Here is a 12,549-nt window from a genome sequence, read left to right as displayed (position 1 = left end):
CACGGTGTTTTTGACGGAGTGCTCGGTTATGTTCACATGGTCCAGACTGACGAGCTTTTCACTGAGTCACAGTCACGTGCTGTATATTCCTGATTGACGGTAAGGTGTTGATCTGAGGAGGAGGAGGAGGATACAGAGACACGTGGATGTCCGTGGGACTCAGGGAGCCCGGCACCGGCAGAGGGCTCACCGAACCCGGGTCACTGTGCACTGACCCGCCGCTGCCGTCGGACTGACCCATCTTCTTCTTGATCAGCTTCCTCTCTTTGGCTCTGCGGTTCTGGAACCAGATTTTCACCTGAAACGGAACAAATAATATCCACTTTAATAAATACGCTCTTTAATCTGCAGCAAAAATAAATAAAAAATGAATATTTTACATCTTATCTTGCCCGTACATATATTTAAAATAAATTGCAATATGTGCACTTACTCAGTAAGTTCATTATAAAACGAAATTATTCTATTATTAGTAGTATTTTCGTTCTTTCTTTAAATTTTCGTGTATATTTTAAAACATTTTCCAATAAGGGAATTCCTCCAGTGCGGGACCAATAAAGTCATTTATTATGACTTTATTATTATAATAAAATTCGATTTATTTGAATAATCGAATTTTATTCTAATATATAGGTCTAGATGAGATGATATGCACATTTATCTGACGCCACGAAATAAAGGAAAACGAATATTTCTCTCATCGTCTAATTCTTGACCAATAAAATACAAGACCATATTAAAGTACATCACGTCGAGCACAATTCGTTCATTTACACATTTAATTATTTATTTTTTTATGGATTTTTAAGTAAAAAAATATATATATTTATCGGGTTAATTGCACAAAAATGTAACCAAACTAAGGACAATATATACATTATTATTATAGTCGTATACACCCGAATGTAAACGTATGGAGCTTCAAAAACAGCGGTATGACTTAAAAATAAGCCATTTTTGTGTCTCTTAAAGCTCAAACACTGTGACATGTTATTATTTCATTAAATATGTGTTTACCTGTCTTTCCGACAGGCCGAGGTTGAGAGCCAGCTCAGATTTCCTCCTGATGGTGATGTATCTGTTGAAATGAAACTCCTTCTCCAGCTCCAGCCTCTGATGGTCTGTGTACACTACCCTGTATTTCTCCTTCGTTCTCGTTTTGCCTGCGAAACAAATCATATTATTATAATAATTTCATAAAAGAACGTATATGATTTAAGCAGCTAAAAAAAAGAAAAGAAAAAGGGACAGTGCAGACAGAGGAGGCTGCGTGCATGCGTGCATGCCAGGACCGGCCTATCTGCACATAGCATCTTTATTAGCTGTGTCTCTTTATCCACATCTCCTGCTTCATCTACAGATACGCAAATAGAGCGTTTGATCTCACATGTAGAACAGTGCATTTCAAACAAGTCAGACTCACTGACAAGTTAAGAAAAAAGAAAGAAAAAAGAAGAACTACGATGCAGGAGGAGATAACAGCTGTGTTGTAGAATTATTGTGCGTAAAACACATCCAGACTCCATGTTTACATGAGTTAGAGCTGTCTGTCAGTGCCAAAGCAAACTCGTGTTATATGTTATCATTTATACAATCAAATAAATGTATTTTAAAGAGTGGTTTTATGTCATAATAATAATACTAATATAATACTTTATTGCCATCACGAGCTGTGAAAAGCGTCACTGTGTGCGTCAGCATAAACTCTGGTGCCAGAGGAAGAGCAGAGAGAGACAGAGACAGAGGTTTGGTGCATATCAAAGTGAAGGAGGTGTTGAAAAGCAAAGGCCGCCGCCTGGATATGACGGATAACCCTCAAAACAGCAAACAATGTGACAGTGGAAGTGGAGCTCACATCTCCAGGAATAATGACATTTACATCACAAGTGGCCTGGCGCCGATTCCTCACACCTTGTTCTTTTTACCACATGCCCACGAGAGAGAATACTGTCGCCTCTCAACCATGAGATTAATATGGAATTATATTATGGATTATTGTCACTTTGATGCTGCCCACAAATTAAGTCTTTTACTCCAACTGTGTCCACTTTGTCCTACGTGACATTTTACGCATCGATGCTCAGCTTTAATGCTCAATTTAATCAATTCTATAACTCTGTGACACGAAGCTGAATTAATGATATTTAACCTGTCAGTTATTATAATTAATATTATAAAGTGAGGCATAAACTTTGCTGCACACAAAAAGTAACTTCAGGACAAGTGCGTCGTCCAGTTTTGGCACAATATTAAACTCACCTGTGGAGGACGATTGCGCAGTTTTACTCATCCACTGGTACGAATTGCGTCTTTCTCTGTCTGGAGAAAGCTGTCCGACGCTAACGTTGTCCGGCGGCGGCTGTAAGACCGCAGACCCCGGAGGATGCATGTGCGTGTACTCAGAGGAGCAGTAAGGACCCTGTGCTGGAGACGAGTTGTTCATGGGTGTGGGGATTGTGTTTGGAGGCCCCAGACTATACGCGCCCCAGTCCTCTCTCGGGGCTCCGTATGTAGGTCCCCAACTGCCGGAAGATTGTGCGTGCGTATCCATGTTTGGCACATGATGGTATCCGGTAAAGTCGGGGTACTGTGGTGTGGAAACAAAGTTCTGTGGAGGCAGATTGATGCTCGATCGTCTCGCGGGCCCCTGGTGATACATGCCGGTCTCTTTATCCAGTAGGTATCCCACATACATGATTTGTACAAACAAAAAAAAACACAATAAATGATTGTCCAAACAGCAGAGAGAGTTGGTGCTGGCGCTGTTTCACGGCGACATTGTTGCCCTGAAAGTGTCTTTTAAAAAAAAATAATAGTCCTGACAGGATCCACGGGGAGAATTGCGACGTAGCTCCAGTCTGTCCTCAGTCTCACATGATGTGTCTCTGTTGACAAGGTGCTAAAGGTTTACTAAAGGCCTGCCTGACGTCAGCTATCTGCTCAACTCCAGGAGATTTGCATCCAAATGGACGCAGACCGGTGCGTCCGGCCCAGCTGTCCCCCTCCTTGCGTCTGTGCCATGGCGCGTCATCGCCTGACAGTGAGCCTATCCTGAGCACGAGCTCCCATCTCCATGAATAAATTAACACCGCGGCCTATCAGCTGCACAGGCCGGGAAAGAGCCAGAGGCCACACGCACAATCTCACTTTAACCAAAAAGAAAGATAAAAAAAAAGAGACCAAGAGAGGCCTGTGCGTAATTACGCACAGAAATGTTAATAACGCTGGACTTCACTCACTTTCTAGCGGCAGTAAATGCAGATTGAGCTCATATCAGAGTCAAGTTGTCACTTTTATCTTTCCCCGTCATGTTTACAGACACAGTTGCGGTGGGAATTCACCCACGCTTCACACCGAACTCCGCGTTATTTAAAAGAGATTCACTTGCAAACGAGGTGCAAAGTATGAGAGACTTTTCTTTTTTCTTTTTTGTTTGTTTGGTTCCAGAAGCATCGGTGGAGCCTTTAGTATTCCGTGTTCACACCTCAAGGTCGCACTTCACAGCTAATTCCGGTTACAAGGAAACTCCGACGACCCCCTCTGTGACAAACAGCGCGGCCTGCGACTCATCACTCACCGCTGTCTCCTGCCATTACACTCCGCTTATTTTCATTCCTCATTTTTTTAATGCGTGGAGAATAACTGTTAAAGCTCGTCATCGCATTTAAGCTGCATTTATTTCACGAAACAACCAGAAAACAGAGGCATTTTCCCCTAAATTCATGTTTTATTAATATTTCAGGCACCTTTTAGTAAATCATTTTATGTTTGATGTTTTCAAAGTTTGTGTTTGCATCTAATTCTGATCCTGGTTCCAAATCATGCGTAAAGTTGTAACCAGTGTCTGGGTCTTTGATAAAACAGTGCATCTATTTTATTTGTCATATTTTGGGCACAGGTGTCTGCAGACTCATTTAACAGAGCAGAGTCTAATTGACTTGTCTAAAAAAAAGAGTCAAAAAGTCCAATGAAAAGTCATAAATGCTGATGGTTCCTTCTGAAGCATCCGTTTATTGACCACAAAACATTTATGAGACAGTTCACGACCACACACTGTTCTGTTTCTGCACAACATCCTTTAAATCCTTTTAAATGCAGAAGCTCGTTCTTTTTTATTGGAGGCTTAGTTACAAAGTTACAGTCGTGTAAGTGAATAAGATAAAACACAATTTATTGTTCTTTACCTTGAACAAATTCTGTATTTAAATCATTTCTTATCAAAATTATATGTATGTATTCAGTGACACACACATTATAGAGTTTTTATTGATTTAAATACTGTGTTTTTTCTCTGTTCATTTATCATTTCCTCTTGTTCTGTCACTGTTTGACATTTGAGCTGAGTTTGTCACTGTGGACTGACGTCAAACTCACTGCTGCCCCCTTGTGGACGTCCACTATAATCACTGAAATCATCCCATAAAACCAAGTTTGTTTGTTTTTTTGATTTACATATTCTTTTGGGTCCTGCATTCTACCAAAAATAGCATTTATGTTTACGTTTCCTTCAACATGGAATAATTAAATGACTTAAGTGTGAATATTTTCTATTTTATTTGAGTTTTCAGCTTCTTAAGTTTGAATATTTTCTTGTTTCTGTGATATTTCAGAGTCTTAAATGTGAATATTTTCTAGTTTCTTTGATTTAACATAAACACAGATGCATAGAAAACATAGACATGTTTTCTTTTTGCTCCTATCTCCCAGAACGATGCAACATTTCCTATTATGCAAACTAAAGGCTTATTTCTCTTAAAGTTGGACCACAAATGTCCTAAAACCTGTGTGTGAGCACTACACCTTCACAACAGTAAGACACATCTGTGCAATAATCACATGTAAGACAATGTGATGATGCATGAGTGGAAAATAACACCCTGAAACGGATGTTTTCTAAATGTGTGTTTAATTTAAAACACAAGGTGTGTGAAGTCACTTATTGTTGTTTCCTTTTCCTCTGATTTGATTTGACAGTAAAAGGAAACCAGAGGTGGATTAAAAACATTCGATGTAAGTCTCTGCTAAGATTTCATCATGTTCTGTGAAACATTCATCATCAACACGGTTGTTTATAGTTGTTGATTAAGAGTGAGACTGTGGTTCATCTGCTTACTCAGCCTTCGACATCATCATCGTCATGTTTTTAGACGATGGAAACACAAAACTGAGCTCATTTTCACTGGAATAAAACGTGAACCTCGGCCGAGGTTTAAAGAAAAACAGGAATGGATGAACCACAGATGTTTTGTGTTGTTATTATTTGATATTAATACAAATCATTGATGTAGTTTCTCACCCATAAAGTCAGAGTTTTCAGTAAAGATGCTTTAACTGAATACAAAGTGCATTTCTGTGATTTTTCAGCTTCTTAAATGTGAATATTTTCATAGTTTGTGATTTTTTTAGCCTCTTACATGTGAATATTTTCTACTTTCTTTAAAAAATGTGAATATTTTCTATTTTCTATGATTTTTCAGTTTCTTAAATGTGAATATTTTCTTTGATTTTTCAGCTTCTTAAATGCGAATATTTTCTATTTTCTTTGATTTTTCAGCTTCTTGAATGTGAATATTTTCTATTTTCTTTGATTTTCAGCTTCTTAAATGCGAATATTTTCTATTTTCTTTGATTTTTCAGCTTCTTAAATGCGAATATTTTCTATTTTCTTTGATTTTTCAGCTTCTAAAATGTGAATATTTTCTATTTTCTTTGAAATTCAGCTACTTAATTGTGAATATTTTCTACTTTACTTGATTTTTCAGCTTCTTAAATGTGAATATTTTCATGGTTTGCGACTTTTAGCTTCTTAAAGGGGAATATTTCATAGTTTCTATGATTTTTCAGCTTCTTAAATGTGAATACGTGAATAAAAGTGCATGTGCACGCTATGTTCACTAGATGGCGCAATTGAGTTGTTTATGACCCAAAGTCTCCACAGTCCTCCTCAGAGGATGATGCAGAAATAAAGATGTTAAAGTAGTGCTGAGTGATGAATGGATATGATAGAAACCTGTAGGAGCTGAAAGGAAAATACAAAGAATGAGAAACTCGACAATCACGTAGAAAAGAGGAGTTAAAAGAGAGAAAAAAAAGAGTCTTAAAGTATAATCTGTGACTAAAATGAGAGCCAGTGTGAGGTAGATAGACGTTTTAGATCACAATGACACAATCAGTGCATGATATTTACTAGAACGCTGACTTCAGGATGTTTTATAAGGATTATTGTCCTTGTTCTGTGTGTTTTCTCTGCAGCATCCACTCTCTGAGAGGTCACCGTCTCGTGACCCCTCGTCCACCGTGCTGCACTTTCCCTTCACAGAAGACGTTCGCACATTTTGTCTGCGTTGACTGACGTCTTAGTGTTTGTGATCTACGACCAAAACAAGCGAGTGCCGTTTCCTCCAGTGAAGGCAGATGCAACGAAAGGAATGATTGAAATGATCAAAGCTCGGCAGTAAATAGGGAACAGTAGGTGGTGAAACAGGCCAAGAATTCCGTCTGTTGCATAACTTTGGCTGATGTTGTTGCAGCGGCTGCAGCGGCTCTGCAGGAAGAGGAGGTAAAACTGGACCATCTGTGGCTATTTTTAGAGGAAGTCGTGCACCCGTCACCAGTTTGTGTCGTTTTAGATGTAGAACATGTGGATAAAAGCACGAAGAGAAAGTCATTTTGTGACAAATGTTTATGTTTACAAGCCGCTCTCGCTCTCTCTGCTGAACATTTTTCACATGGTGGGGGCTCGGGGGTGTCGAGACAGTCAGGAATTTTTGGAGGAAAAGTGTGGGAACTGGATATTATCGTGTTAAAGAAGCATTAAGAGAAAATCACTTTTTATTTCACTCGGACGTAGATCGCCATCATTTCAGGAAGTATTAAGAGTTGGAAAACACTAGAAAGTGTAGCTCTACGTCACTTTTATACTTGTAAAGTGTGAGTTTTTACAGTTTGTAACTAAACAAAAACAGTTTTGTACACAGAGACAATCATTTTAAAAGTGTGTGAAATTCAATGACGTCCAGTCAAAAAAAAAGTGACCAATCTGAAAGAAAGAGACAATAAACACATTTTATTTAATTAGGGAACTCCCTCGGACATAGATTATCATCATTTCATGCTGCAAAACTATTTAAGGGACCATTAAACGTTGGAAACACTAGAAAGTGTGAGTTTGTACAGTTTGTAACTGTACAAATACAGTTTTGCAGCAGTTGAAATAGAGAAAGAGACGCACAAAAACCCATCTAATCTAATCTGAGCCACATAATCTCAGTGCAAACATCTGCCAGCGGCCACAAATTTGTAAACTCTCTGTTGTTAATCTCACATGTTCGCAGTCATTAAACGCTTTTATTCTGCAGCCACAGATCAGACTGTGCTGCATCAGCATGAAAATATGCTGCTATCTGAACTCAGAGAGTAAACCCACCATGTCCACGGTAATTACACCACTGAGGTCGCTGCATTTTTCCCAGAGTGCTCCACACAGCCTTTAACTAACCCCCCCCCCCCCCTCAAACAATGGGAGCAAGTGGGTGAAGCTGGTTTCATCACACTTTGGCCTCTGGAATAATGAATCTGAGGGTTGTGAGGGACGACTGTGGGGTTTTTGTGGCCCTGAAACGTTTTTTTAAGTCATTATCAAGTGGTTTTTTTTACCCTTTGGCTTTCAACCCACTATATTTTTTATAGTTTTATTGTATGACCTGTTTATTTGTGTTGTTTTTATATTTTCTACAGTATTTTATTGCCTGTTCTTAGGTCTATTAGGTCAAGTTTAATGTATTTATCTCTGATGTAGAGCACTTTGTTTCAGCTATTGTTGTTGTCTTTAAAGTGCTTTATAAATAAAGTTAGATTAAAATTGAATATTCAGATCACATAAAGACACATTTTCCAAAGTTGGAGAAACTAGTCTGATGTCACCTTTATTCTTGTAAAGTGTGAGTTTGTACAGTTTGCAGCTGTTCAAATTGTACAATTTTGGACACAGAGACTAATCATTTAAATTCAGTGTGTAAAATTCAGTGAAATCCGGTAAAAAAAAAAGAAGCACCAAATCTGAGAGAAAGAGACAAAATTTGTAGACTATTTATTTATTTATCTCTGATGTGCAGCTCTTTGTTTCAGCTGTTGTTGTTTTTAAAGTGCTTTATAAATAAAGTTGGATTGAATTGGATTACTCAGATCACATAAAGACACATTTTCCAAAGTTGGCAGAGGAAGTGGACGCAAGAGAAGGAAAAAAAAACAGTATAACAGTATAAACGACATTCAGAGGCCACTTTATTAGGTACACAGGGCACCACATAACATACAGTGTCGTCCATCTGCTGTAAGGGTTCAGAGACGGTCTCTAACATGTGGTCATTCTCCTCTGACCTCTGGCATCAACAAGGCATTTTCTCTGTAAAACCCTTAGAGAAGGTCTTTTTGTGTGTGTAGTAGATCAGCAGTTTCTTCATAGGACACAAATGCGGAGCTGCTCGTTATCAGGCCCATCGTGGCAGCGACTTAACGCATGAATTGTGACTCGCTGAAGTTCAAACGGAGCCATTTAAGTGACGTTACATGTGGCAGAACGGCTGTTATATATGAGAACACAACCACAATCTAGGGTTTTTAGAGTTCTTTGGGTGAAAACGGTGATGTCAGAGGACTCAAATAATCACTCTTTACAACCAGGAAATGAAGGCGAGCATCTCTGAAAGCACAGCACGTCAAACTTGGAACAAGTTGGTGTGCATGTTGTTGTTGTTGTTGTTGTTTCCCTGATGCCCGTTTTTTTAATATAAATATATATATACACGTCTTCATTTAGCCTTGAACCTTTACTTTGCTTGTTAAAGGTGAACTGAAGTGAGGGACAGTATCCGGGCTCATTGTTCTGTAATTAGACGAGAGAGGCGTGGATGTGCCGAGTTCACCATTCACCCTCATGGGCAGGAGTCTGGGAATATCATTGTGTGGCTGGTTTAAAAGGAGAAGGAGGAGGGGGGGGGGGGGGGCGAACTTTTGTCCTGTCAATGGCCTCCAATCAGTACATGATAGGATTTCAAGCTGCACACACACTCAGTTCAATTCTGCACTCTGTGTGTGTGTTTTCAGAGATTCCCTGAATTCTTTAACTTTGCATACGGTTGAGTGAGTGAAAGAATTCACATTGTGATATTATGTTGTGTTTCTTAATAGTTTGAGTCACATCATATTGTATTTTTGAAGGAAAAAGACTTTGGATATGGGTTGAGCGTGACGTGATGGTGTGCATCCTTGATTTTTTTTAATTTTCACAGATTTATCATGCTGCACCAGGCAGGCAGTGGCTCATCAGCAAAAAAAAAGTAAGGGGAATAATTTTAATGAATTTTTGAAATTCAGGAAATGATCCATTTGCCCTGATGCACTTTCACAGTGAGCTGACTTTCTTCAAAAAAAAAAAAAAGTATCTCGGAATGACTTGAAATTTACCATCATAATAGTCGGCATCGCCCTGAACAAGGATCTGTCGAAAATATTTGCAAACCTCTTACGGAATAATTTTAATGAATTTTTGAAATTCAGGAAATGATCCATTTGCCCTGATGCACTTTCAGTGAGCTGACTTTCTTCAAAAAAAAAAAAAAGTATCTCGGAATGACTTGAAATTTACCATCATAATAGTCGGCATCGCCCTGAACAAGGATCTGTCGAAAATATTTGCAAACCTCTAACGGAATAATTTTAATGAATTTTTGAAAACCAGGAAATGATCATTTGCCCTGATGCACTTTGACAGTGAGCTGACTTTCTTCAAAAAAAAAAAAAAGTATCTCGGAATGACTTGAAATTTACCATCATAATAGTCGGCATCGCCCTGAACAAGGATCTGTCGAAAATATTTGCAAACCTCTAACGGAATAATTTTAATGAATTTTTGAAAACCAGGAAATGATCATTTGCCCTGATGCACTTTGACAGTGAGCTGACTTTCTTCAAAAAAAAAAAAGTATCTCGGAATGACTTGAAATTTACCATCATAATAGTCGGCATCGCCCTGAACAAGGATCTGTCGAAAATATTTGCAAACCTCTAACGGAATAATTTTAATGAATTTTTGAAAACCAGAAAATGATCATTTGCCCTGATGCACTTTGACAGTGAGCTGACTTTCTTCTAAAAAAAGAAAAAGTATCTCGGAATGACTTGAAATTTACCATCATAATAGTCGGCATCGCCCTGAACAAGGATCTGTCGAAAATATTTGCAAACCTCTTACGGAATAATTTTAATGAATTTTTTAAATTCAGGAAATGATTCATTTGCCCTGATGCACTTTCACAGTGAGCTGACTTTCTTCAAAAAAAAAAAAAGTATCTCGGAATGACTTGAAATTTACCGTCATAATAGTCGGCATCGCCCTGAACAAGGATCTGTCGAAAATATTTGCAAACCTCTAACGGAATAATTTTAAAGAATTTTTGAAAACCAGAAAATGATCATTTGCCCTGATGCACTTTGACAGTGAGCTGACTTTCTTCTAAAAAAAGAAAAAGTATCTCGGAATGACTTGAAATTTACCATCATAATAGTCGGCATCGCCCTGAACAAGGATCTGTCGAAAATATTTGCAAACCTCTTACGGAATAATTTTAATGAATTTTTTAAATTCAGGAAATGATTCATTTGCCCTGATGCACTTTCACAGTGAGCTGACTTTCTTCAAAAAAAAAAAAAGTATCTCGGAATGACTTGAAATTTACCATCATAATAGTCGGCATCGCCCTGAACAAGGATCTGTCGAAAATATTTGCAAACCTCTAACGGAATAATTTTAAAGAATTTTTGAAATTCAGGAAATGATCAATTTGCCCTGATGCACTTTCACAGTGAGCTGACTTTCTTCAAAAAAAAAAAAAGTATCTCGGAATGACTTGAAATTTACCATCATAATAGTCGACATCGCCCTGAACAAGGATCTGTCGAAAATATTTGCAAACCTCTTACGGAATAATTTTAATGAATTTTTGAAATTCAGGAAATGATCCATTTGCCCTGATGCACTTTCACAGTGAGCTGACTTTCTTCAAAAAAAAAAAAGTATCTCGGAATGACTTGAAATTTACCATCATAATAGTAGGCATTGCCCTGACCAAGGATCTGTCGAAAATGTTTGCAAACCTCTTAAGGAATAATTTTAATGAATTTTTGAAATTCAGGAAATGATCCATTTGCCCTGATGCACTTTCACAGTGAGCTGACTTTCTTCAAAAAAAAAAAAAGTATCTCGGAATGACTTGAAATTTACCATCATAATAGTCGGCATCGCCCTGAACAAGGATCTGTCGAAAATATTTGCAAACCTCTTACGGAATAATTTTAATGAATTTTTGAAATTCAGGAAATGATCCATTTGCCCTGATGCACTTTCACAGTGAGCTGACTTTCTTAAAAAAAAAAAAAAGTATCTCGGAATGACTTGAAATTTACCATCATAATAGTCGGCATCGCCCTGAACAAGGATCTGTCGAAAATATTTGTAAACCTTTTACGGAATAATTTTAATGAATTTTTGAAATTCAGGAAATGATCCATTTGCCCTGATGCACTTTCACAGTGAGCTGACTTTCTTCAAAAAAAAAAAAAGTATCTCGGAATGACTTGAAATTTACCATCATAATAGTCGGCATCGCCCTGAACAAGGATCTGTCGGAAATATTTGCAAACCTCTTACGGAATAATTTTAATGAATTTTTGAAATTCAGGAAATGATCCATTTGCCCTGATGCACTTTCACAGTGAGCTGACTTTCTTCAAAAAAAAAAAAAGTATCTCAGAATGACTTGAAATTTACCATCATAATAGTCGGCATCGCCCTGAACAAGGATCTGTCGAAAATATTTGCAAACCTCTAACGGAATAATTTTAATGAATTTTTGAAAACCAGGAAATGATCATTTGCCCTGATGCACTTTGACAGTGAGCTGACTTTCTTCAAAAAAAAAGAAAAGTATCTCGGAATGACTTGAAATTTACCATCATAATAGTCGGCATCGCCCTGAACAAGGATCTGTCGAAAATATTTGCAAACCTCTAACGGAATAATTTTAATGAATTTTTGAAAACCAGGAAATGATCATTTGCCCTGATGCACTTTGACAGTGAGCTGACTTTCTTCTAAAAAAAAAAAGTATCTCGGAATGACTTGAAATTTACCATCATAATAGTCGGCATCGCCCTGAACAAGGATCTGTCGAAAATATTTGCAAACCTCTAACGGAATAATTTTAATGAATTTTTGAAATTCAGGAAATGATCCATTTGCCCTGATGCACTTTCACAGTGAGCTGACTTTCTTCAAAAAAAAAAAAAGTATCTCAGAATGACTTGAAATTTACCATCATAATAGTCGGCATCGCCCTGAACAAGGATCTGTCGAAAATATTTGCAAACCTCTAACGGAATAATTTTAATGAATTTTTGAAAACCAGGAAATGATCATTTGCCCTGATGCACTTTGACAGTGAGCTGACTTTCTTCTAAAAAAAAAAAGTATCTCGGAATGACTTGAAATTT

General features: G+C 37.7%; 1 protein-coding gene across 1 annotated transcript; it reads right to left on the bottom strand.

Annotated features, from left to right (window-relative positions):
- Positions 1-58: 58 nt before the first annotated feature.
- cdx4 (caudal type homeobox 4) lies at positions 59-2,695 on the bottom strand (the record flags this gene model as incomplete). The annotated part of the gene is made up of 3 exons (XM_083891595.1): positions 59-298; positions 1,018-1,163; positions 2,260-2,695. 3 exons carry the CDS (start codon positions 2,693-2,695, stop codon positions 59-61), a joined length of 822 nt encoding a protein of 273 aa, XP_083747721.1.
- Between the last annotated feature and the right edge of the window lie 9,854 nt (positions 2,696-12,549).

This window comes from Microchirus variegatus, assembly GCF_963457635.1.
Source record: "Microchirus variegatus genome assembly, chromosome: 6".
NCBI lineage: Eukaryota > Metazoa > Chordata > Actinopteri > Pleuronectiformes > Soleidae > Microchirus > Microchirus variegatus.
This window is presented reverse-complemented; position numbering and strand designations above follow the sequence as displayed.